The sequence below is a fragment of the Thermobia domestica genome, chromosome 3 (genome assembly GCF_964235325.1).
Source record: "Thermobia domestica chromosome 3, izTheDome1.hap1.1, whole genome shotgun sequence".
Classification (NCBI taxonomy): domain Eukaryota; kingdom Metazoa; phylum Arthropoda; class Insecta; order Zygentoma; family Lepismatidae; genus Thermobia; species Thermobia domestica.
This window is the reverse complement of record NC_137456.1, coordinates 87662296-87689890: the sequence shown is the minus strand read 5'-3', so window position 1 is coordinate 87689890 and position 27595 is coordinate 87662296. Positions and strand designations below refer to the sequence as shown.

The 27595-nt window shown below is 35.9% G+C and overlaps 1 protein-coding gene across 1 annotated transcript in view; it reads right to left on the bottom strand.

Moving 5' to 3' along the window:
• Nucleotides 1-3309: 3309 nt before the first annotated feature.
• The window catches only part of ATPsynD (ATP synthase, subunit D), a 38043-nt gene continuing 13757 nt past the window's right edge, over nt 3310-27595 (bottom strand). The window contains exons 2-4 of the mRNA XM_081751235.1: nt 10878-11046; nt 8392-8529; nt 3310-3519 (exon numbers count right to left, since the gene is read on the bottom strand). Coding sequence (XP_081607361.1) covers nt 3424-3519; nt 8392-8529; nt 10878-11046 — 403 coding nt within the window. The 3' untranslated portion in view covers nt 3310-3423. The remainder of the gene's footprint in view (nt 3520-8391; nt 8530-10877; nt 11047-27595) is intronic.

Genomic DNA, 27595 nt, shown 5'->3' with positions numbered 1-27595 from the left:
GAATTCTTGAATATAAATGGGAAAATATGTGGTAAGTTCTATCATACACTTTTTAATGGCCTCCTCCATCCCCATAGCCGGCCAACACATACCTTTAATTACCATTTACATATTTGTAATGTTCAATATAAGTTATTGTTATTTACACAAAATTTAACATGTAAGTATATAATAATATATGGACGATACAGCAACACATACCTTGACATTGCAAATTACACTTTTTTAAAAAACAATAAAAAGTAGTCAAGAATATATTGCCACCTCTACCTGAGCCTAATACTACCAACTCTGAGACACGTTAATCCTGACATTTACATTTTTAAACAGAATTTTGTTTTGCTTTCAGTTCTTGAATGTGTTCTATGAGAGCGTCTTGTTCTTCTTTGTAACATAATTCCATTTGTTTCTTCCTTCTTCCAATATCTTAACTTCAGCACTTAGTTTTCTTCTTTTATCTTTGATTTTACTTTCCTCTGCACTTTGGATTCGTTTGTTTAAGGTGTTCATCATAGCGTCTCCGAGCTGAATGAACTGAGAGAAGCATTCTTCGATCAATAGGCAGATTCCACAAGTCCATAGTACATAAATACATTATGCTACCATAGAATCTTCGATTTGGTTTTCTACAATAAGTGTCTTATTGATTGAGAACCCGCCCTCCACTGAGGCATTGCCGTGAGATAACATTAAACATATTTTCACAACATGTCGCAAATCGGAATATATTTTTTTCTTGGACATTGCCTTTGCAAAGAAGTCATCTAACCTGATGCTGGCCATCTTCTTCTCGTATTCTATGAAGTGAACTGCGAGAGACCCCTGGAGTTCAGTACAGAAAGACAAATTGACACTGCTTTCTCAGGTACAGAATTACATATTCTGTTATGCTCATGTAGAGTTCATAGGATGAGTTACATCCTAGTCTGAGCAAGCTCGAGATTGTTCTTTTGTAGCCTGGGGTCCAAAACTGATAGAGCACGTACTAGTTTGTACTTCAGAGGGCTCCTTTCCACAATCTTCTTGACTGTACCCAGCAAAAAGTTTCGACAGTCAAGCCTGAAATCTAGTTTATCTTTATCTGATGCTTTCAGTTCTTTCAGTAGTTTTTCTGTCTTAAAGCCAATGTCCACCTTTCTTATTTCTAGTAAATTTTCATTTGCGTCAAACCCGAAGCAAGAAGCTTTACTGCACTGTCAGCAAGTTTCATAATGCTTTGTTTGACACAACGACTCATTAGATTCCGTAAGAGATAGAAGTTCTGAGTACAGGAGACAAACAAATGACTCAAGACTCTGGAATTTCCTTTAAAATGGTTCACACTCTGCTGTGACAGTTTTGAAGAAACATAATTTACACTTCACGAATTGTTTTGCACATTTACTTTTCAGACTTTCCATGACATTTTACGAAAAATGCATGATTTCCCTGGCATGTTTTCATTTCCCTGATTTTTCAGAATGTGGAAACCCTGGAATTAACATACTGACCAATCTCGAAACTTGCCAACACATTTTTCGTTCTTTCAATATTTCATTTCTTTGTCAAACTTTATTCTCATTCAAGTGGCATAGAACATAGTAAGAGTTACTCAACCTTATCCAGATCGAAAACGAGTGGCCAGTTGAATCTGCTAGTAGCATTTCGTTGATTACTACAGAGTTAAGGTCCAATAAGGTCATTATAATTTTCCTACGGTATTCAATTAAAGTTTAGTCACTTCACTCAAATTTTGCTTTCTGAAACCTTCTTCTTCACTATGATAACGGTAGTGATAATAGCAGAACTAGAAAGCAGTATTATAGTTTCGGCAATTTATCATTGCCTTCATTAGACTTTACATCTCATACAAAGTGTCTGATCAAGGCAAAAGTAAATTGCCAAAACAATAAACACAAGTTACTATTGAGAAAAAGCAGAAAGGTTACTACTCACCGCAAAAAAAAATATGTAGCAGAATTTTCTTCTACATGCAACAGGTAGCGCTTTCGGAAGAAGATGCTATTTCCTACTTCGGCCTGTTAAAGACTCGAAAAGGATTTAAAACATGAAGGAAGGGTAAAAAATTGGTTAAAAGGTTAAAATATGTATTAAAAAATCTTAACCTTTTAACCAATTTTTTACCGGTCACAAATATTCTGCTACATATTTTTTGCGGTGAGTAGTAGCCTTTTTGCTTTTTCTCATTGAACATTATCACCGCTAGCAACAGGTTACTATTATTGATAACTAAATCAGATTTTATTTTACTAGTTCAGGCATAAACTTTTGGATTTGTACTCACAAAATATTCTAAATTTACACTTTTTAGAAGGTTAATGCTGATTTATGTGAGTTGGATAATGAACCCTAGTTGAAATACCTATTCTTCCCACGGGAAGAATACGTTTATGGTAAATATTTGAACTCCTTCCCCCCTTTAATGTGTATTTGAATCGAAATGAAGTGAGAAAAACCCCAGTTCAAACTAAGTGATAATCTGCGCCTTTTTGCCGTAAGTAGTAAGACACCTTTTCCTGGAATTTTCTTCTTTAATTCTAGTCATTTCTTTGTTTTTGTGCGTGTGTGTCTTTGTTTTGTGTTTTTCAATTTAAATCGATCTGAAGAGTGTACAACAGCATATTACATACTTGCAAGGTAATACGATAAATAGACGGCAGTAACTGCTAATTTTTAAATTTTGATACTTGCCCTCGCAACTAATCAGAATACTACATTATATACGCAACTATACACAGACTAATATATTCATAGTGAGTACAAGCACCTTATTTTCATAGAGAAATGGATGCTAACTATGTTCAAAACTTCATTTCAAGCGAAGCAGTCGTTATTGCTATAAATTTATTCATCATTTTCCCTCTTAGGATGCAAATTTCAATTAGTGTAATGATACAAACCCAGTCCCATTCAAGATCTATTTATTAAAAATAAATAAATAAATAATAATTTTATTGTAGTATTTGCCATTTTATTGAAAAAATGAGAAACCTAAATATAGAAATTGTCTTCTTTTAGCTTTTAGAAGCAGAATTTTCTAAAATGCTTTAACACGTTTCAGCTTATTTTTAGTATGCAGTTTATACAACAAGTTTCATCTACTTAACTTGAGGAACTCGGGAGCTCTTAATTTTTGACTCTCTCCTCCCCCAGAGCTTGGGATATACGCATTTTAAGAATTCAAAACAGGTTTTTCTACAATTACCACGATATATGCCAAGACAATGGTGGGACCTTTAAAACGGACAAACATTAAACGAGGAAAGGGTTGATATTTTCTTTGGTTAATTAATCTACATAAACACAAAATTACAGTTTAACATAACATTTATTTACCATCACTAAACCAGGGGTACATTTGTGTGCATCGTAAAGTCTGCCTTTCATTCTATGAAACTATTTACAGAACCATTAATTCAAAATTTAATGGCCCCCTGCTTCACCTTGTTCTCGTTTGTAGCCGAGTTGCTCATCTTCAGTATGTGGCCAGAAGGTTGGTTTATTCACTGGATCCAAAGCCTGCAAGAAAAAGGTCAAATCATTAACAGATTCATCAAAAAATTAGTAAGATGACAATCAGGATCATATTTAAGACATATTTCGAATTTCTGCACGACAAATAACTCGTTTATCCATACGTATAGATGTTAAAAATTACATCAGGTACAACAGTTCCCACAGTGAATCATATTCTTGTACATAAATAAAACGCAGGCGTACAGAAGATTGTTCGTTGTATATACGATCATTTTCGATTTGGTGCTGCCACCTGGCGTATCATGCTGGAACTATGAGTTTGCTGGCGGGAACAGTATTATGTCTGACCTAGTAGGTGCGTGAGGGTTGGTAGTGAATGTTATCAAATGGCGCCGAAAATCAACCGGTATTGGGAGGGTTAACGCCCCTTTTCCACGCTGTTTTCGTACGTACGCATTGTGAAACAGTGTCGGGAGAATGGGTTAACACTCGCGGTGACTACTATGAAAGGTATTGTGGCCCGTTACACACAACAGACTCCCCATACGAAATATTTTCCAACGTAAGCCACCAAAAGGGCTGCACGCAAAGTGACAACCGTAGTGCTACGGGGATCCGTCGATTGGCGTGCCACGAAAATCCTCGACGAACCGTGATATGGGCCACAGATTCCATCTCGCACCGCGAACAAAACAATTCGCAGGTGCCTCAAGTTGAAATGTGTGTGGAAGGCCTGTGTACGCCATCTGCTATCGCATCACATTGCCGAACGTAAGACAATTCCCACAATTGTACGGAATGGAAGCGAACCAAGTGATGATCCATATGGACAAGGCTTCCAGTCATACCGCCAGAACATCACTATCTTTTTATCAGGGAATGGCAGAAGAATTAGGAATTCGTGTCATTCCATTTGAAGACATTCCTGTGAAAAGCCAAGATGCCAGTCCAATGGCTTTTGCGCATTTGGACTGATGAAACGTCGTCGTCAACATCGCCGCCCGCACATCCTGGATGGCCTATGGAAAGCCTGTAGGGGACAGAATTCCCATGCCTGTCATTTGCCAGAGATTGCTGCAATGGAACTGCGATGCCATCTAATAGGCCACAATGCTGAAGCTCCAAAACAACATAATCGGTGGTGCCCGCGCGGTATCTCTTAAGATGAGTACCCGTTAAAATAGGTCTGATATAAAGCGAAAAACCTTCTGGATTAATATTCAGTGTTCCTACTTATTTGCAAGCACGAATTCCCTGACTTTTCCAAATCCCGATTTACAAATTTCCTGGTCTATATATAATTTAAGAAACCATACTTTTTTCCCGACCAAAGGGGATTTTTATGAACTGTGCATATACATGTATATAATGTGAGAGTGTATAGACAAAGAAGTTTTGCAAAACGGACTTATTTTATAAAATATTCCCTTCCTAATAGCCAAGTAAAGCAAAATGAGAAGTGAGTTCTACGAAGTACCAGGTATCAGAGTTGTTCGTTTCATATTTTCCAGTGAGAAATAAGGAACCGGTGATTTTGTGCAAATGCATTTTATTCAGCAAAATCATCTTCAGCTTCAATATTCAAATCCATTTTCCCTACGAGATACAAGTTTATAAATCCCTCAACCATAGACATCTACAGCATTCACAAATTACTATAATTGTATATCTTTCTTCATTATTCATTTCAGATCAGTAGCGTTGCTAGAATTTTTTCAAGGGCGGCCAATGAAGAGCCCAAGAAAATTGAGGAGGCCATCTCCAATGAATGACAACTAACTAACTAACATCCATCCATCCATCCATCCATGCTAGAGTTTTTTTTTTTTCGACTCACCCTAATATGCACCCCCATAAATTTTGGAAAGTCGGCGCCGTTGCTCCACAATGTTGTAATTTAGAAAGTTTTCACTTTTTGGATGTAGAGCGGTGATTGATCTAATGATTTTACCACACGATTCAAAGCAGTTTTCCATCTCAGTGGTTGCCTTATCAATAGTAGGCAGAAAAATCTCTTATTATATTATCTTTAGAACATTTGTTTTCTGCCTCCAATGAAGGAAGAGATTCATCCAAAATGAATTTGTGATATTTCGATGGCGAATGTCTAGTTCGTTTCCACAAGGAACCCCTATAGTCTATCTGTTTCCGACTCTGGAATTTCAAGACCATTTTCTTTGCATATCTCCAAATATTATTGATAAATTTGTTCGAATGTTGTTCGTTGAGAGTCATATTCCCCAGATCTTTTTTTTTTTTTTTTTTTTTTTTTTTTCCACAGCGTTTGAACTAGTGTATCTACAAGAATCAAACCTTCCGATATGTCTGCATCTACTTGAGATAAGGCGAAGCTTAAAGTTATAGCATGACAGCAGTCATCTCAAATTTTAAGACCGCGAAAACATTTTCTCTTGTACAGATTACACTAATTTGCCGGATGGAATGATGGAAGTAAATAAATATCACAAGTTCCAGATTTGGTTTAATACCACATAATAATAATAATAAAGTAAAAAGTGATAGACAAGGACAAATGTTAAGACAAACCTCGCACAGAAAACAGGAACTGAGCTCTAACAGGACATTGACTTGACGTCCCAGCCCACTTTAAATTTTAAGCCTTGCTCTTGAAGCTTAAGTTTCACTTTAAAGTAAATTGCCAATAATCATCATGTATTCTTAATATTTCAGAAAAATGTCCCGATTTCACATTCTGAAAATGTGGTAGCCTAATCAGTGACGAAACTAGATATTTGGCGCCCAGGGCAAATTTTGCAATTAGCACCCCCTTCATTTACATCTATACCAATAAACACACAGATTAGTTTGCTGGCTCCCGGGGCAACTACCTCGGTTGCAGCCTCTTGTTTTGATCCCGCCGTAGTTTAAATATTTTTGGTTACTTTTACCCTTGAGCTCTAAAACTGAGTAATGAATTTGCCTTCACTTCATTAAAATGATGAAGTGAACACACACTGAAGAAAGAAAGAAAAAAGAGGAAATGTTTTCCTTTTCCTAATATCAAATAGTGTCATAACAGACATTTCAATGGGAACTCCTTCAACAAAAGAGGTATACGTGGCCTTTCTCTTTCTTTTGTTTACCTTTACTAGTTTTTTTTTTTTCTTTTCTTTTCTTTAAAATTTGTCGTGAACTCAAATACACAAACATTTCATACCCACAACGAATGGCCAAAGCTAAGCGGTAGAGCATCAGCTTAAGATTCGGAAGATGGTGTGATCGATCCCTCATGGATCAATATTTCGACTGAAGAGTTTACCAAGATTCTTCCTCGGTATCACTAGGAAAATTTTTAACGCCCTTTTGACTCATTTCCCTCATTTCTATCCCCTGAGCCTCGGATGTTTCAAAGCCTTAAAATAAATTCAAATGTAGTTGAAGTAACTTAACGCTACTATCCTGTAGTCGATGCTAAATTAACCCTTTAACTGCCACAATGTATTAGCAAAAACTTCCCTAGGATCAAAACGTAATTTTGATTTTCCTAATTGTATTTGGACCGGTTTTGCTTACTGCATGTGTATAATCTTCGAAGGGAAAACAAAGTGTGAAGCACCCATAAGTGCCAAGCGGCACAAATTTATAAAAACAGTGAGGCATAGCGTTGATGCCTCATCGCGGTTAAAGGATTAATATTGTTAGTTTTGAGATTAGATTTGGAGGGGTATTAATTAGTACATTCTGTTGAAATTGCGTCACCACTGATTTACTGTTCTGCATAATTTCTACAATGTAATTTTCTCAGAAATACTTAATGCTTAATTTTCTCAGAAATGGATATTTGGACGAAGAACAAATATAAATGTGATAAAAGTGGCTATTAACTGACTGAACTTACTGAATGGAATATCTGTGGACCAGTCCCACAAACTCCTGATATCTCCAGCAGTATCAGTCTGTGTGTGTTAGGGGGGCACTATGGGGGGCCAAGAATTTGAGCAAGGGAGCCTGGCTCCCCAGGCCCTCCCTTGGCTCTGCCACTGTTCCAGATCTCCCATTACGTTGGGTTGGTGCGACTGAACTTGCCGAATTTTCCGTCTGGTAGGAAATCACCTATTGTACCAATGGATAGACCGAGGTCATGCATCCGTCATCACAAACTCGGTACATGTCTAGACTGAGGTGCTCAGTAGGTCAGAGATGTTGCACAGAGGAACTGTAATTTCCCTTACAAGTTCAAATCAGGACATTCCACATACCTAGCCACGAAAAATATCAACAATGCATTTGGACCAAGAATGATAATCGAATTCACCACACACCACTGGTTTGTAAATATGTGCCGGTGACATTATCAAAACGATCCTTGGCCTGGAGGCTCATTTTTTAAACTGTTAGGTACACATACTTTAGTTCGGAAGTAAAGAAAGCTGAATTAAACTACAGACACTATAATATAAATAGGAGAAAAACGCATAAAAAATATGAGACACTTAACAACAAGGTTTGTCATGAACTGCCCACAAAATATAACTAATAAGAGTATTTTGTTTAATATACACAGTACAGAAGAAAAAAAAAATACTTGAGCTTCAAATATTATTACAAACAATAGTCGAGAAGAGGAAGTTCCGAAATGATTTCTTTCGCCAGGAAGTCTTATATATATATATATATATATATATATATATATATATATATATATAAATTTCTTCCACATGACTACTATATGTTGTTTTACACTTATATTAAAAACTACCCATTGTCCACAGTATGACATTCAATGTCCTGTATCCTTTAAAAAAAAAAAAAAAAAAATCCATACAATGCAATGCAACCTTACGACCTAGAAACAAAAGTACAATATACCGGTTAACTCTATTGTTGTTTCAGTTTTCATTCAAAACAAATACCATTTAAAATGTTAAAATTCTTTACAATATTTCTACTTACATATTCTGGCATATTGTCCCTCACATCTTCTAAAGTCATCTGTTCATATGGCAACATTTCTCTCAATCGTGTAATTTCTGCGCTGTATTTAGCTAAGCGATCATTCGATTCTTTCTTGAATGCCTCTATTTCACGTTCCTAAAATAGAACAATGATAAAATATTGAAAATGAAAATATTTACAGTAAGTCACTTTTAAATAATGACACAAAGGAACAAATTCAAGGACTATGTGATGTAACTTGGTCGTAGGAATTAATATAATGAATCATATTAATACTATTTCGTAGTGTTTCGTAAATCCTAATTATATGAAGAATACAATTGACTGTACAGACGAGAGTATTAGTCAGATGTCAACGAGAATTAAGGGATCTTTCATTACAAAAACAAACTAGTTTCTTGAAATTGCAAAATTTACCTTATTCATTTTGTAATTTAATTTTTACTGAGCCTTGCTACGTAAATACTATTTAATATAAAAAAATTTAAAAAAATCAAAAGCATTATTCTTTTTCCCCACCCAGACCAGCATTTTTTAAATAACAATCACTGAAGAATGGGCTCTCTTCATTACACGATAATATATTGTTGAATCAATTCTCCTCTTAAAATTCTCTTCTATTTCAAGATTGTTCACTCTTACCACTGTATTGCGAACTTGTGTTGTGTATTCGAAATTTCGTTCTGTACACAAATTTCATTTGTAACTTCTGTACTAAAATTTCAACATTTGTTCGACCCGGCGCATAAGTGCAAATGATTGTCGCAACGTTCTGCCGCGTAAGAGTTTTACTCCATTTAAATCCTTGCACAGACTTTACTAATTTTATAAAGAGGTATCGTCGAACTTTCAACATTTTATCTTCGAATGCAACATAGTTACCGCACTCTTAGTGTATTAGTTCGAAATGAATCCTGATTGAAGTCTACAGAGGAATAGTTTACAAATTTTAAAGTAATACCTTAAGCTTCCTTTAAGTGCTAGGAATAGGAATAGGAATTATATTTCTGGTCTGTCGGCAGCTAGGTCATTTAGCCCGTTATGTATATGAGGGATGACGTCCCTCAGCGAACACAATATCCGATGAAAGGGAAGGAAGGCAGCGAAATGGGACCATTATGTTAGATACCATCCCGACATTTGGCTGAGGGAAACCCAGGAAAACCACTCATGAAGGCTGGCCTGAAAAAGCTGTTACACTTTTTCGACCGAGTGTCTCCACCGGGAATCGAACCCGGGACCGCTCGCACCAAAGGCGAGAGCGTTAGTGATTATGCCACGCGGAGCCACTCCTTTAAGCGCTATTAAGTTCTGCACTGCTACATGTAAAACCACATTTACAGTTATTTAATCAGGAAACCTATTAATCACTATTTCGTCCGCTTTGCATTTAGTACTATTTCCGTACATTCACTATGACGCAAGCACCATAGCAACCTAGTACCAACTTTATTAATTCACCATTTCTTTCACAATAGTCTGGATTAAGCTACAATATCCAAGAAACGTAAAACAGGCAAGCAACTTTCCTTTTTCTTCGAATTTCACTGATGACCTACACATAAAAAGATAAAATATTACTATGTGAGTTATACCTTTTCTCCTAATAGTAAATGCAATTCCTGTGTAAAATTCGGAACTATAAAACCCGAAAGTTATCCAAGCATTTAAAGCGAACCTTCTGAACAAAAAGAAACAACTGTTGCATGTTTCAATAATATCTACATGCAAGCACTTTATGGTCCAGAATGAATCACTATAAGAAAAGGAATCAATGCAGCTAAGAAATATAATTTTTGCGCGAAGGGCACATTTCAGCAATTCCATTTTTTGTGAGGGGCAGGGGATAAATAATACCATTTAAGCTCCTCGCCATTAGAGGGATTGGCTCAAAGATAAAAGTTTCTTGCTACATATTACCATACGAAGACGAATGTACAAATGAACCTTGGAATAAATTCACACCATGCATTAAAAAAAAAAAAAAAAAAAAAAAGGCTAATTTTAGTAAAACGTTTACCATTAGGGCACCCTGAAATAATATACAGTTCTTAAAACATAAAAGCTGTGTCAAATATTTGTCCGCTCAATTTTGCTAGTGAAGTATGGAATCCCCCCCCCCTCCATACCATTTCCAAAAGAACTGAAAATAAAGGACCTATGTTGAGAATGGCCAAGAACCATTTGCCGAAGTACTCAGTTCAATAAATAAAAGTTTTTTCATGTAAGTACAAGAATTAAACAAGACCTATGTGATTATTCCTAGAAAGTCCTAGAGTGAAAAAATAAAAAGGACGTCAGTAGGCAGTTATTTTTCGGAATTCAGGACAAAATAGGCAAAATAAATTTTGCTGAAATTGAAGTATAGATTCCCGAAATGAACTTCAACATGTTCATTTTTACCATTAGACATTTCGTCGAACATCCGGTTTCTAGTACTAATAAATTAAATATTTGAAAAATAAATACAGAAAGTATCTTACTGCTTCCTTCTGCTGGGCGTCAATGGATGGCGTTACATTTTCAGATGGATAGGGCACTTTTAGAGCCTGATATTCCTTCTGAAATCCATCCACCAAACCAGGAATCTGTACGCGAGTCTTGTAAAAGTTCCAATCAATCTTTGGTGGCTCTTCCGGGTTGGCGAGTACCCTGAAAATAAACAAACAAAATGGGAAAAAAATTAAAAAAAAAAAAAAAAACTACAACAGGTACGTCATGGATGGAAGATCAAAACAGTCACTAAAAATTGAGAAAATGTATCTAAACAAAATGCCCTTTCTCCACCACCTCCTACATGTTTTCTTATCGTCTGAATAAAGGACAAATTTGAGCACGCTTTTCCACATTAATTACAGAGTATGTCAAAGACCTGAACTCAGATTCGTCCATATTTTGTCTATTTATGATTTTGGGAAAGAAATAGGTGAGAAGTATTAAATTTTTTATGTACTTATTTATTCATTTATTATTATTGGGTGATTGTACATAATCATAGCATTTTACTGTCAGTGTCACGTTCTGACAACTATACAAATAGAAGGATGGGAGAAATGGGGGGGGGGAGGATTTAGGATTTAAGATTTCTAGGCTTTCGGCATGTTAGTCCGTTACGTTTGAGGGATGACGTCCCTCAGTGGGCTCATTATCCAGGGACAGCGAAGGAAGAAAGCGGCCTGGGACCTATATGTAGGTACCATCCTGCCATATGCCTGGTTGAGAGGAAAACCTCATTCAGGAAGCCTGGCCACTTTTTCGACAGAGTGCGCTCACCGGGAATCGAACCCGGTACCGCTCGCACTGAATGCAACAGCGTCAGCGACTATGCTATGCAGGGCTACAATGGGAGAAACAAATCTTATTAGGCTCAAATTTTTTTGTTTCTTAGAACTAATACCGAATTTAGCCTAACAGACAACTGAAGGTGTAGTCACATATTTCAGTTTGAACCGTAATTATAACAGTTCGTCCTAGGATTATGTTGTCAAAAATACAGTTAGAACGAAGGAAATAAAAAAGGGCACACAAAAGTCAATTTAGATGGTAGATTTTAGCTTTTATCTTTGAATAATAATAAATGGTGGCAATGACTATCATTATTGCTTAACCATTTTTATATTTTCATTACCTCGACTATTTTTTATTTTCCTCCAACTTCCTTCATCTTTCAATTCACTACTCTTTCAAACAAGTTTTCTTTTTTTGATTGGTTGGAGCTTAAGGCCCCTTTCGCTATCGCGATTACATAAGAGTGAAATGGTATTTGGACCACATGGTTTCCCATTTGAATCGAATTGGGTTTCCTGCGGCAAAGGCACGTACGCTAACCATACAGCCATGAGGAACTCTGTTTTTCTTCATGCCTCGCTACGTCATTTATTGTCTATTATTTCACATAACAGCTCTTATATCTCTAGTTTCTTATACGCCCTCGCTAGGATTTCTTTGTTTTAACTACTCTGCTTCACAAACCTTAAAAAGCTTAAAAGACAACAAAGTAGACTAAAACAAAAACAGAGAGATTCAATAACGAAAATGAACATTAAATAAATGGTACAGTGTTCTTAAATCTGGATAGCATTAAACCCCATCAGAACGGACTTTAGCGTGACAGGTTAAGACAGCCAATACGGTATATAAACACTTAAAACAGACAAAAGCTATAATACTTTGCCTCTTCTATGTTCTGCACAAAACTAGAGATCAATCACAGAGGGATACGGGCTACTACCTTAAGACAGTTTTTCTCAGGTCAAGAAAGACTCGTGGTGGTAGTGGTTACTGTGCGCTATATTTAGCCCACGAGCATCTTAAATATGAGTCATAAGCTGATGACCATGCAGGTCACTCAATATAGGTACTGTCTTCTGTTTTTAAAGATGCAGACAGAAAATGTAATTGTTTCAGACGTGTATTATCATCCATAAAATACAAACCAAATGTTCCGTGAAAATTCCTAACATCTTGACAGTTTTAAATGATAAAACATTGATTTTCTTTATGGATTCAGACACACTAAATGGTGACAGAAAGTATAAGTGCTGACTATAATAAGAGCAATAAATGACTGGTTTAAAATGAAAGAAAAAAATAGTAGTCCTTCTCCTTTAGCTTAGATATCCCATATAAAAAGAGTTCAGTTTTACTTGTAGATTTTTTATAAACATTTTCTATAAAGAAATCTCTACTTAGCACAATAATTTCTTTGATTAAATTCTCCTTCGTACTTCGAGATGGACAATTATATTTTACTTTTGCTTGGTATTTTTATGCATTTATATTTGTATATTATTTTGTTTTGTTATGGTTTCGTTAATAAATATGTTTTCATATTCTCAGTTTTCATTCTTGTTGGCAAGTCCGTTTCTAAATGAATATGAAGCGAGATTTTTTTTTGAACTTATTCCCCTAGACACTCAACTTATCAGTGGAATTTATTGAGTACGTTTATTTCGGTAAGCCTCAAAATGGGATTTCCAGTGTACAGTTTTTCTTAGCGTCCTTTTAGAAAGGCAATATAGACCAGTTCATAAGCTCTTTCGCTTAACCTTTTCAGGACGGGCAGGGATTTCAAGAAAATCGTAGACCTTTACTTTGGCGGTCCTAGCACCCCTCCTAATTCTTCCATGGGTATGAATTATACCTTGTTGGAAAGCTTATGTAACAAAGATTCTAGTAAGATAACCTTTGAGGCTACCGTACCCAACCCGTAAAAGAAGAGAGAAAAAATGAAAAATTTATTTTTTCCGAAATTTGTGCGAGTCTGGCAATACTGTTTCTAGTCGTACGTTAGAAAAAATATTCTGACCTGTAGGCCAGACATTGATAATAATTATACCAAAAAATGAAGGGCAAAGGTACAATAGCTAGGTAAAAAAACTCGGAAGATAGAATCTAGGTGAATCATCCTGTTCCTATTTTCCCGAGAAATTTTCGTCTACCCTTACGTTGGCAGGCTTGGCGACGCCCCTAAATGTCACACATAAACAAACCATACCTCGTTGGAAACCTTATAGAACAGACATTTCAGCAAAGTAACTTTCGTGTCTCTCGTACCAAACTAGTAAAAGAAGAAGACGAGTCAAAATTTATGCGAAAAAATCTATTTTTTCCAAATTTGTCCGACTATGGCAACACTGGTATTAGTCGTACGCAAGGAAAAAAAAATTCTCACATTTAATCCAGACATTGAGAACAATGATATAAAAAATGACGGGTTTAGGTGCAATAGGAATGGAGAAAAAAATTCGGAACACCCAACCTACGTGAATCATCCTGTATTTTGCTCGAGAGATTGTGGTATACGCTAACATTGGCAGGCTTGGCCACGCTTCTAATTGTCACAAACATAACAGCTATACCTCGTTGGAAAGCTTATGGAACAAACATTCCAACAAAGTAACTTTCGTGTCTGTCAGGCCAAACAAGTAAAAGATAAAGAAGACGAAAATGAAAATTTTAGGGAGAAAATCAAGTTTTTCGAAATTTGTCGAACTATGGCAACCTGTTGTTTGTCGTATGCAAGAAAAATAATTCTCACATTTATCCCCGTTATTGTGAACAATTGTGCAAAAAATAAACCGTGTAAGTGCAGTAGGAATGCAGAAAAATTCTATTTTACTAACGGCAGAGAATAAACTCGCATTGGTTCACCTAACATTGTTCGTCGAAAGATCATTGCTTTTCTTTCCTTTTGCTTCGGCAGGAAGATTTTGGAGTTCAAAGAAATGTATTGCATATTTACGACCCTTAGGTTCAACTGATAACTATAGCTGACCTTGACCAGGCTAAAAATAGAACGGTGCGTTCTGAGGTGATAACTGTTTTCCTTTCGCTCTCTCTCTCTCTTTCTGTATGTGTGTGTGTTCGATAAGTTACCTTGTTGGAATATCTGTTCTATAAGCTTTCCAGCGAGGTATAGCTGATATGTTTTTGATAATTAGAAGCGTGTCCATGTCTGCCAATGTTAGCTTATACCACAATCTCTCGAAAACATACAGGATGATTCACGTAAGGTCTGCGTTCCGAATTTTTTTCTTCACTCCTATTCCACCTAAACACTTCATTTTTCTACATAGTTGTTTCCAATGTCTGGCGCAAATGTGAGAATTATTTTCCTTGCGTACGACAAATTTTAAAAAAATTGAATTTCCACCCAAAATTTTCATTTTCGTCTTCTTTTTCTTTTACTAGTTTGGCCCGACAGACACGAAAGTTACCTTGTTGGAATGTTTGTTCCATAAGCTTTCCAACGAGGTATAGCTGATATGCTTGTGACAATTAGGAGCGTGGTCAAGCCTTCCGATATTAGCGTATACCACAATCTCTCGAGCAAAATACAGGATGATTCACGTAGGTTCGAGGTTCCGAATTTTTTTCTTCACTCCTATTGCACCTACACCATTCATTTTTTTATATCGTTGTTCCCAATGTCTGGCGTAAATGTGAGATTCTTTTCCTTGCGTACGACAAATAACAGAGTTGCCATACTCCGACAAATTTCGAAAAATTTGATTTTCCACCCAAAATTTTGAATTTTCGTCTTCTTCTTCTTTTACTGGTTTGGTCCGAGACACACAAAAGTTACATTGTTGGAATGGCTGGTCTATAAGGTTTTCAACGAGGTATAGTTTGTGAGTCTGTGATAATTAGGAATGTCGCTAGGGCTGTCAACGTTAGAGTACATTACAGTGGATATTGAATAATATACAGGATGTGTCACGTAGGTGTGGGGTTCCGAATTTCTTTTTCCATTCGTATTGAACCGACGGGTTTGACTTTTGTGTATCATTGTCCCAAATATCTGTCGTAAATGTGAGATTTTTTTTCTTGCGTACGATGAATAACAATGTTGCCAGAGTTCCTCAAATTTGATTTTTTTTTTTTTTTGTCTTTATAAGAAAATATACAATAAGAAAAAGGGTAAATTCAATACCCCTCCTATTCACTCCTCTCAAGCCCAAAAGTCATGGACTGGGTATGGCTAGTAAGTATGTTCATTTGTCTCTATGGATGTCATTTTTTATCCTTGTAGCTCCATCAGGGGGTACCTCCCCCCAAATTCTGAAGGGAGAGAGGGAAAGCTATAAACACCCAAGTTTGCCTCCCTCCCCCTTCACGGCGGGACCCACTACTTGAATGATATACACAGGATTAGAAAGATCCATCCTTTCTGAAGAGATACATACCAAGATCATATCTCTAGGTTAATTAGGAGCTGAGCTAGAGAGGTTTGAATTGCTGGCTCAAGGGTTGAGCCGTTGGTCCTGAAAAGGTTAAACACTTCATCAGACAGAGAGGAACAAGTAGGAAGAAAAAAGGTAAAAAAAAAAAAAAAAAATAAATAAAATAAAATAAAATAAAATACCAGGTGAATGTAATGTGCATGTGGTTGTGTGATAGTTCTACCAAATGAAAAAATGAAGTTTTTGGGTTTTGCATCCCACGGTAATGCCGGCTAGGCTAAAGGAGACGGTGATGAGAAATGAATGAAATGGTGGAATGAAGAAAGTGGAAGGAAACGGGAGAACCCCGAGGAAACCCACGCACACGGTGTTTGTCCACCACAAAGTTCACCTGGCGGGGGCTGGGATCGAACCCGGAACCCCACGCACCTGAGGTGAACGCTCGTAACAAAAACTTAATCAAAAATGCAGTTACCAGATATTGCTCGTGAAAAACGATTGGTAAACTGTATTCCGACTGTATGGTTTGTATTATTTCCAATGGAAATAATGATTGCGTGAGAATAGTTTGTTTTGGATGTGCTCTTCTGGAAACTTATGCCAGGTTTAATGAAGATTGAGGGATAACTAATTTCTGCAAGTGGGCCTATAGATGAATTTATCTCGTGTTATGCAAATCGAGCACGGGAGACAAAGCACTACTACGATCTAATAAGAGCAATGATTGTAGTTTCTAAGAAATAATTGTAATTTCCAAGAAAATACTACATTTACGCACATGCCCACTTAGCTTACTCCCTATAAACGAATCCGCGCGCTAGCACTTGGCTTTCCAGTTACGCCCAGCCGTAAATTGTAACAAGAGATAAAAATTCTTGCTTTTAGTGACCACTTAACACAGGTTAGAGCGTGTTGCACAGCAATATTATTTTCTTTATAGCATATCAGTTTATAGGTATATCATCAATCTGAACATTATTTAAGCTTGCGTCAACAAAAATAATACTGTATAATGTATTATTGTGTGTTTCAGATGTAAAGCATCATGGGCAGTAGCCAATGGTGCGCGATGTTGCCGGATATGGCACTCCCCTTTCCCTTCTCGCTCTTCCTTCAGTCGATATTATGACACATATATTGACACAAACTTATGAATTTTGACTGTGTATCCTAGAAGTACACCTTGTCTCAAAAAGGTTGAGCGCATTCTTTATTGCTGTTTCGAGGCAAAAATTTTCTAAGTCCAACTTCGGGTATCTTCGGGAAAAAGTAAACCAGGTTCGAACCTCGAAGCCAACCTTTGCAATCGGGAAAAATCTTGCAGATGTGTTTTTCTTCTTTTAAATATAGTAAGACTTGTTACCAATTATATGTAAAAAGCAACATTGATTGAAATACTTAATCATACAATATTTCGAAACTTTGTATTATGTCAGCACATGCTTGTTTGTCATTTTGCTCTCCATACTTAATGGAACATTTAGATACGTAAACGAATCTTTCCATATGTAAAAGAATGGTGAAAGTTAAGATATAGAACATTATTCTCTCCTGAGTACTAAAGTAAAAGTTAAAGTAGAACAAAAACAGCATTTGCAGTGGATATGAATGTAATTATTATCTTAAATACCCCTATATACCGCTAGAACTATTTTTCGAAAAGCGCTTGTGTTAGCTCAGTGGTACGCCGTTGGATTTCAAATCGTAAGGTTGAGGGTTCGATTCCCATGTGGGGCAATGCTTTTTTTTATGAAATTCTATTTTCCGCAATGCATGAAAAATTATATAAAATAATTACATTAAAATACGTCAGTTGTATATATATAACATATAATCATTGCAGAACATAGTGATTATTATGTTTAAAATATAACAGGTGTTCACAGTACGTTGGTATTCTATGATATATGTGAATGTTAATTACAAATTAAGAAAATAGTAACATCGCAATAAATAAATTATGTAGTGTATTTATTTGTAGGTATTTGTCATATAGAGGTTACTTCTCAACATTCGTATTACAGCATGTCATTGATATTCTTGAAAAATTATCCGAGGCATAAAAAGAGGGTATAAACAGAGAATCCAAAGTCGGAACGCTCGCAAGAAATTCATGAACCCCAAAGGTCACGTGAGCAGACTGGAATTGTCCTTATGAAGCATGCCACAGCAGAAGGTCTTTACATAGATTTTCAATTCAATACTTGAGATATGCTTTTGCAATGTGCAAGTGGTGATGCCTTTGGTCGCTCTCTCTCACTTTCTCGCTCGCTCACTCTGTATTTATATATATGAAAGTGGATGTATGTGTGTGTTTCGACATAATTCTGATATGTCTAGAGCAATTTTAACCATATTTCTTACAATCTGGAAAAGAATACTGTCGGGATACATATTAAAAATGCTAGAAAAAGATCGATATTAGTATCGAATCCATAGTTTCGTGGTCGCTTAGGTAAACAGTTCTACTTTCAATTCAAGTCCAATTAAGCTCCCATTAGCATCCAGGGTGGTTACATAGCGACAAAAAAATATCGAAATCAACCGATATTAGAGTTGTAGGGTAAGTTTTCAGTGCCGCATTTCCCATTAGTCCAACTAGGCCAGTGCCTAGAGGGCAACATATTTGAAGAGCGCAAAGTTTAAAATTTTAATTTTTTTCGTATGAAAAAGTTTTAAAAATCGAGAGCAAATATACTATTTCATGAGCAATCCTCTTTTACTATTCTAATATATTTAATGATAGCGTAAGAAATACAAAAAAAAAAATTCAGAACATATTTCCCATTTATTTTTTGTTACGTAGTTGTAACTGTAGCATCTAGTGAGTGGTATTTAACTGCAATAAATTCACTAATTAAGCATATTCGAATTAAGTTTTATTTGTAAGTTAGGGATCAAGGGGCGGAGAAATATGTAGTTATTGGGGGCGCCGAGAGCAAAAGTGCGTAGGCACGCCGAGCTTCTAAATGCAGCACTGTTCGCTAAATTAATTGGTAGAAATTTTAATGCGATTTAAGACCAAATTTAGTCCTAGCGGTGGCGGTATCCGTTTGCTGTCCTAGGAGGAATGAAAGAGGCTGACATCAAAATTATAAAAAAAAAGACCTACATTAGTGTCGAATCTATAATTTTGGGGGTCTCTTAGATAAAGAGTGGCAATTCAGATGCCATGTAAGTTAAGCCCTCATTAACACAATGAAGGAGTTTGTGAAATTTGCGACATGTAGAAATAATTGAAAATGACCAATGTTAGTATACAGTACAACCCATATCTTTCGTGGCCGCCAAGTTCATTGGGAGCAGTTCTGATTACCTTTAAGTTTAAGTTCAACTTCCAGTAGGAGTGAGATCCCCCAGCACATCTAATAAGGAGAGTTGAGTTGTTGAGTTGATTTTAGTTTAGTGTCCCGTTCAGCAGCGAGGCTATATGAGACGTGGACCTACTGATTAACGTGGAATCTGAACCACATGAGCTCCCGCCGGGAATCGAACCCGAGTCTCGTCTTTTAAATGAAACAAGACATGTTAAAATCAAAGATGGAGTGGGTCAGTGGGTCAGTTGGTAAGTGGGTGAAATGGGTCAAGATTTGTGAGTGGGTCAGTGGATCGTGGGTCAAAAGGACGTGACCTACTGCGAAACACCACTCACTCACCAAAAATATTTCGTCCAAAGAACATTTCGTCCAGAGACATTTAATCCAAAGACATTTGGTCCAAAAGACAATTCGTCCAAATGACTTTTCGTCCAAAAGACAATTGGTCTAAAGGACATTTCGTCCAAAGGAGAATTGGTTCAAATTGCATTTCGTCCAAAATACAATTGGTCCAAAGGACATTTCGTCCAAAAGACAATTGGTCCAAAGGACATTTCGTCCAGGGATGTTTAGTTCAAAGCACATTTCGTCCAAAGAACATTTGGTCCGGTAACGCTTTGGGGTCAAGGGTTTTTTTCTATTAGAAGAGTAAAAGTGATTCATATAACATTATGACTCAGTAGCTTCTTATTTCTAAAGAAAATTTGAAATAGAGATTTATTCCGCAATTTTCATTTCGATAGAACAAATAATGCTGAGATATTCAGAAAAACGTAAACGCCTGAAAACAATATGGCCGAACAACAGGAGTGAGGGAAAGGTTGCAGTGTGAAGTATGTTGCTGTAATAACTGCTAACATGACATCTAAAATTTTCATGTTGTGAATGAAATAGTTCTAAAATAAGTACCGGTAACTAAAATTAATGGAGTTTAAATTTGAGTAAGCTAAATATTAGTTATTCAAACCCTTGTGTTAGAAAAGTGAAAAATTATGTGTCAAGTATCTTTGAAGAAATACTGAGAATAGAAAAATACACATGTGTGAAATATATTCTTACACGAAAGACCTTACTTTACATAGGGTCTCTAAAATGTCTACCCACAATTTCATTTGCTTTGGTCCACTACTTCCTGCGCTATTACGGTAATATTTACTTTTTTTTCGGAGGAGGCCTAGGCCCCAACAGTGTTTTCCGCACAAATTAAAACACGTTTCGTTTATTGTTTTGCGAATTGTCCCTATACGAGGTTTCGTTGCAATTCTCCATACTCTTTAAGAACCTCTGACGTATAATTATTTGCACTTTTGACATTTCGTAATCAACAGTTTAAAAGGTCCGTGATATACGCAACCGCTTTTTTTTTTTTTTTTTTTTTTTTTTTAAGGAAAATACGAAACCCAATTACCTTAATTTACGTCTACAATATCTGTTCACAGTTCCATTCAACTCTGTACACTTCTTCTTGCCTTTTAGGCCTCAAATTTTAAAATTTTGGGTGGGGGATTTTGTCCTTAAAACCGTTTTTCCTCAGAAAATAAACTCGCATTCGTTTATTTTTTGCGTAATGTTGTTTCAATGTGTCGTTCCAATTCTTCATGTCCTTTAAGCACTTCTGACATACTGTTATTCGCACTTTTGATATTTCACGATCAAAGTTTTGTAGGGGTCTGTGTCCCACCCAAACCTTTTTCTTTTTTAGTAAAATACGAAACCAGTATTCCCTTATTTTATGTCTACAATATCTCTGCACAATTTCATTCACTTTGGTTCATTTCTTGTGACCTTTCGGGCCTCAAGTTTCAAACTTTTGGATGGGGGCTTTTGCCCCCTAAAACCGTTCTTCCACAGAAAATAAAAAACGTATTTATTTATTTATTGCGTATTGTCCCTACTCAAAGTTTCGTTGCAATTCTTCATGTTCTTTACACACATCTGACATACAATTATAAGTACTTTTGATATTTCGTGATCAAAGGTTTGGAGGGGTCTGTGCCCCACGTAACCATTTTTTCCAGGAAAATACGAAACACGTATTCCCTCATTTTATGTCTGCAATATCTGTGCACAATTTCGTTCACTTCGTCTACTTCTTCTTGCCTTTCGGGCGTCAACTTTCAAAATTTTGAGTAGGGGTTTTTGCCCTCCCTAAAATCATTTTTCCGCAGAAAAACACGTATTCGTTTATTTTATGTGTAGTATCTACCTGCCTATTTTTTTCAAAATTGGAGTGTTACACTTGGGAGGTATTACTTGTGAGTCATAATGTTATATGCATCACTTTTACTCTTCTAAGAGAAGCAAACCCTTGACCCCCAAGCGTTACCGGACTAAATGTTCTTTGGACGAAATGTGCTTTGAACTAAACATCCCTGGACGAAATGTCCTTTGGACCGATTATCTTTTGGACGAAATGTCCTTTGGACGAAATGTCTTTTGGGCGAAATGTTCTTTGAACCAATTGTGTTTTGGACGAAATGTCTTTTGGACCAAATGTCCTTTGGATCAATTGTCTTTTGGATTAAATGTCCTTTCGACCAATTGTCTTTTGGACAAAATGTTCTTTGGACAAATTGACCTTTGGACCAAATGTCCCTGGACCAAATGTGTTTGGACTAAATGTCTCTGGACGAAAATCCTTTGGACGAAATATCTTTGGACGAAACGACCCCCAACTACCCACCGCCCCATTCTGTTCAGCGCATTGTAGACAGCATCTTCTGAACACTGGTGAGCTTGTCTACATTTTACTTTCAAGATCTCCATTTTTCTTCTTTTTTCATTTGTTTCTAATGAAGAAAGCTCAGGCATTTTTGGCTTTTGATATTTGCAATTGTAAGAGTGGCAATAGCAATAGGAGTTCAATTTTGAGATACAGCTTGTGAGCTTTTAGAGGAGCTAACTGCTGGAAAAAATTGAATCACCTGTAATATATGAATTATTATACCTAGTATAAAAAACTGAAAGTAACTATGTCTGCGTGATTATCACGGTCAAATTGCAAAGTCAAATGAAACGACATTTGGTATATAATCAGGCCCCAATCCCAACTGGGAAGTTATCATACGCGTATCACTTTCATTATAACACATATACTTAGTAGGGAGTAGGTGTCCGAATTTTTGCGAGAAACTGAGTATCTTACAAGCCGTTCAACTTAAAGAGCTGAAATTCAGTATATAACTCTTTAATAAAAATAAACAGAACGTGTCCTGGCATTTTTAAAAATGTGTTTTATGAGCGAAGGGGGGGGGATTTTCTATATATTGGAAATTGGTAGTGGGTTGATTTGTTGTAAAAATTATCGAAAACAATTGATATTAGTTGAGGAACTAATTGAGGAATGAAAACTACAGTCCTTTGCATTTTATACCCACTGCTTTCTATTATAATAATTGCTGAAGCTGGTGTTTAATATATGGATCGTTCAGAGCATAAGGCAATCAAACCATAAAGTTGTGAGAAAAATTGACATAACATTTGTATTCCAAGCCTAATTTCATGGGCATTTTAAATTAGTACGGCATGCTTAATTATATGGAAAACTAGTTTTTCTTTCTTTTTTTCTTACGTTGGTCTATTTTATCTTGATTTGATACTTTCAAATTTCATCCTGTTTTCTACTGAAATGTATATGTAAGCCAAGAAAGAAATAATTATATATGATAAATTTAAATTCATCTTAATTTGAAAGATGAGAAACACTTTACCATTGTATATCGTAAAGGTCAGATTCACCGGTATTGTAACAGAGCGGTGCTTGAGCGATTGACGGTAGGAATTCAAACTCCGATAAGTGAAAATTTCACAGTCTTGTTTTATTTCAAGTGTAACCTCTTTAGTCAATGGGGAGAATGACGTGGATCATGAGTCAGAGTTGATTACGTTGGTGGGTAGGAGTTGGTCACAATGGTTCAGAGTGGTTCATAGTTGGTGGTGGGTCCATTCTGTATTCTACCATTAATTTCATAATTCGAAATCACCCTGTCCTTTAGCTTAAAGACACAATCGTGGAACGTAGAATTTAATATTAGTGATGTAATAAGCCCATAATGGGTGGCTTCTTGTTTTACCTTGGTGCATTATACTTTTGCAATGGTAAGACAAGTTTTTACCTCTTCTGGGTAGTTTCACAGTTTCACATTTGTAGAGGTGGTCACGGAGTTTTCAATGAAGGATTTATTACCATCTTGAACGCTCGCTATTTTGCACAAGTTAGCATAAAGACTCGAGACTCCTACCATTTAAAAAAAATTAGTAATACTCTTAAATTTCATACTACTTGATTCCCCTTGCCATTTTCAAATTTTGAGTTGCATCCCTCCTGAGACCCTCCGGGGAACCTTGGGGCAAATCTTTTTCCTCGACACGGGGTACCTTTCAAATTATAAAATACATGTTTTCCGGTGTTGACATCTGTTTCATCGTTTCAGACTTTTATTAGTGTCAACGGGCTTCATGGATAAAATATACGAGTTGAGATGGTAATTTCTTCTTAAGGTGAGAAATTGATATGATTAAAGAGCCCATCTTGAAGTGGTTACAAACTACATTCCAAAGTTATTAGAAACGCTTTCGCGACCCCAGAAAACTATTACTTCGACAAATATTTAAGTTTTTACATTTTATTAATCATATCTCCAAGCCCCTCATCCTGTGAAGATGGGGATGACTTCGGATATAACGCCATTGAGTGCCTCACTACTCATCTCAACGACCCAGAAAACAATGGATAACACTCTACAATCAGTCATTTTACACTATTTTTACATGTCACTCCTCCCAACTTCCATCCCTTGAGGTATCTGAATTCCACAATATTTTTTTTCTTAGATTGAAAGTAATATGTCTCCCATGTTAGGTAAAAGTTGCTCCAGACATTCCGGAGTTTCGCTGGAATATACACGTATACATACATCAAAACATTTGGAGCTGTGTGAGCAATGCTTTCGATGTTGCTCCTGTAAATTCAAAATCCAGGTGGCATAGTCGCTCATACCAAAACGTGGCATTCAATAACATTGTGTTTGTAATAGTGTCACGAACTCAAACTATGGATTTGACACTAGAGACATTTTATTTTTCATCCTTTATTGTCCGCCATAATAATGGGTGTTGAATCGATTGAATTGATTTTGAGTTTAACGTCCCGTCAGCAGTGAGGCTATATGAGACGTAGACCTACTAATTAACGTAGAATCCGAACTACATGAGCTCTCGCTGGGGGCCGAATCTGGGTCTCCCACACCGAAAGCGTGTGCGCTATACGCTTAACCACAAAGGAGCTTTACGATGAGAGTTAAATTTGGACTGTAAGTTGCTTTCGGAGTTGTAATTATTAATTTCTGCAACAACGAGAACTATGGATTCGACACTAATATCGGTCGCTTTTACTTATATATATATATATATATATATATATATATATATATATATATATATATATATATATATATATATATATATATATATATATATATATATATATTTTAGAGACGGCGAGAAAGGGACCACATCCATATACAAAAGCCTTGCAGATTATTGAACTGAAATCCTTTGGAAAGAAATCCTATTCTGCCTTCTTTCTCGAGTATAAATAAGTCTCTTAGACATGACTTCATGTTCGTAAATTTCCTGTTTACATGGTTTGGGGATCGGGAGTTTTGTGTCTGTAACGAAGATTGGAGTTTGTATAATAATTTCTGTTTATACCCGAATAGTCTCTTTACCTTTCAGAAAGCGTAAATCACTTGCTGTAAAGAGAAAATTCAGAAGTAACTTCCGATGACAAATAGCTGCAAATAAATACACTACATAATTTATTCATTGCGATGATATTATTTTCTTAATTTGTATTTAACATTCACATATATCATAGAATACCAACGTACTGTGAACACCTGTTATATTTTAAACATAATAATCACTATGTTCTGCAATGATTATATGTTATATATATACAACTGACGTATTTTAATGTAATTATTTTATATAATTTTTCATGCATTGCAAAAAATAAAATTTCATGAAAAGAAGCATTGGCCCACATAGGAATCGAACCCTCAGCCTTACAATTTATAATCCATCGGTGTACCACTGAGCTAACACAAGCGCTTTTCGAAAAATAGTTCTAGCGGTATATAGCTGTATTTAAGATAATAATTACATTCATATCCACTGCAAATGCTGTTTTTGTTCTACTTTGACTTTTATTTTAGTACTCAGGAGAGAATAATGTTCTATATCTTAACTTTCACCATTCTTTTACATATGGAAAGATTCGTTTACGTATCTAAATGTTCCATTAAGTATGGAGAGCAAAATGACAAACAAGCATGTGCTGACATAATACAAAGTTTCGAAATATTGTATGATTAAGTATTTCAATCAATGTTGCTTTTTACATATAATTGGTAACAAGTCTTATTATATTTAAAAGAAGAAAAACACATCTGCAAGATTTTTCCCGATTGCAAAGGTTGGCTTCGAGGTTCGAACCTGGTTTACTTTTTCCCGAAGATACCCGAAGTTTGACTTAGAAAATTTATGCCTCGAAACAGCAATAAAGAATGCGCTCAACCTTTTTGAGACAAGGTGTACATATAGCAACTAAATTAATTAGGCCAGTCAATGAATGGTCGAATAAGGAAAAAATATGGTGGAAAGCTGGAACAAATTTTATTTTCTTTATATAAGTGTCCGGAACAATACTAATTTTGCACCACTCTACCACCCCGGATTTGGCTGCCATCTTGGAAAAATAGCACCAAAAATTAGTTTTTTGTAAATATCTCGCATGGAAAGCATTTTAGAGCAAAACATGTTATTACAAAAAATAATCTACATTAAATTCTCTACAAGAAATGTTCTCTACATTCTTTTCTCTAGGATGCACCGTTTAGATGTTATAGGCGTGGCAAATTACGCATTTTTCTTTCAGCATCGCTTTATAGCAGAATCTTAACGAAAATTTTCTGACACTAATTTGTTTTAATGATTTTTGTTATATAAAATATAAATTAATATATTTTTCATTCATTGCAGGTGTGACTAAGGATAAGTAATCAGGTCTATTAGATCATCTATGTTCAAGATGTCAGCTAAAAAATGTTTTATCTGTGACAAACTTCTCGGTGATGATGTTACATGTATAGTAAAAGAACATTAGTAGACTGCAGTATTAAAGTGCAAGATGGAAACGACTGTCAACTTAAGGGATTGAGAAGTGTTACACTTCATCAAAAGAGTAGAAAAGTTTACACAAAAACAAGAAGTAGCAAAGCGTTGCTATTACAACGTACTTCATCACCGATGCCGATAACCCTTAGGTCAGAAGTACTAAGATTTAATTTTCAAGAAGCCTATCTCTTTCGTAGACAATATTAATCAGGAATTTTTAAAGGGACAGGATAAAAAAATTGTGAGTGTGTAAGAGAGTACATCGTGTCGAAACCATTCAAGTTAAAGATTCTATTATGGAAGAAATGACGACTGTTACTATTATGACTGGCAATATTCATGATTTAGTTGCTGCTGAAGCCAGATATCATTCCTCATGCATGAAAAAGTTCTACAAGATTTCTTCTAGAATGAAACGTGGTCGTCCGAAAGATAATGTTGTTTCAGATGTCATGGCTTATGCTTTCAACTACCTTGAAGCTCAAAGAAGAGTGTCAATTTTCATTCAGTGAATTTTTTCAAGATTATAATGATACACTGCCAACTGAAAAAGCAATAAGAACTGAAAGAAAATTAATCAGAAGATATTTTCATATCAGCAAACAAAGAATGCAGGATGCAGAAGAGCCGAAACTTGAAAGAGAGCTTCCTCAGAATACGGTGCACACAGTCCTAACGAAGAGAGAACATTAAGAAAATGCTTACTACCATACTTTTGATTAAGATGCACCGCAAGTCCTACTTGCGATGAGGCTGATAGATATTTTGGTGTAGTTGCTGCAATTATGACATGAGAAATTGTCATACTTCCCCTCCCCATTTTGTGCTATTCCCTGTCTTGTTTTTCAATATAATAGTATCGAGAAGGCATTTTAAGGTTCCAGGAATGAATGAACCAACGTCATTCAAAGATTATCTGCTGATGGCTATTCATCAGTTTCATAAACCTGAGATCTGGTATCTTCACAATTATTTGCTCAACTGTCATTATGATTCTCAACATCTCTTCGTCCATATACT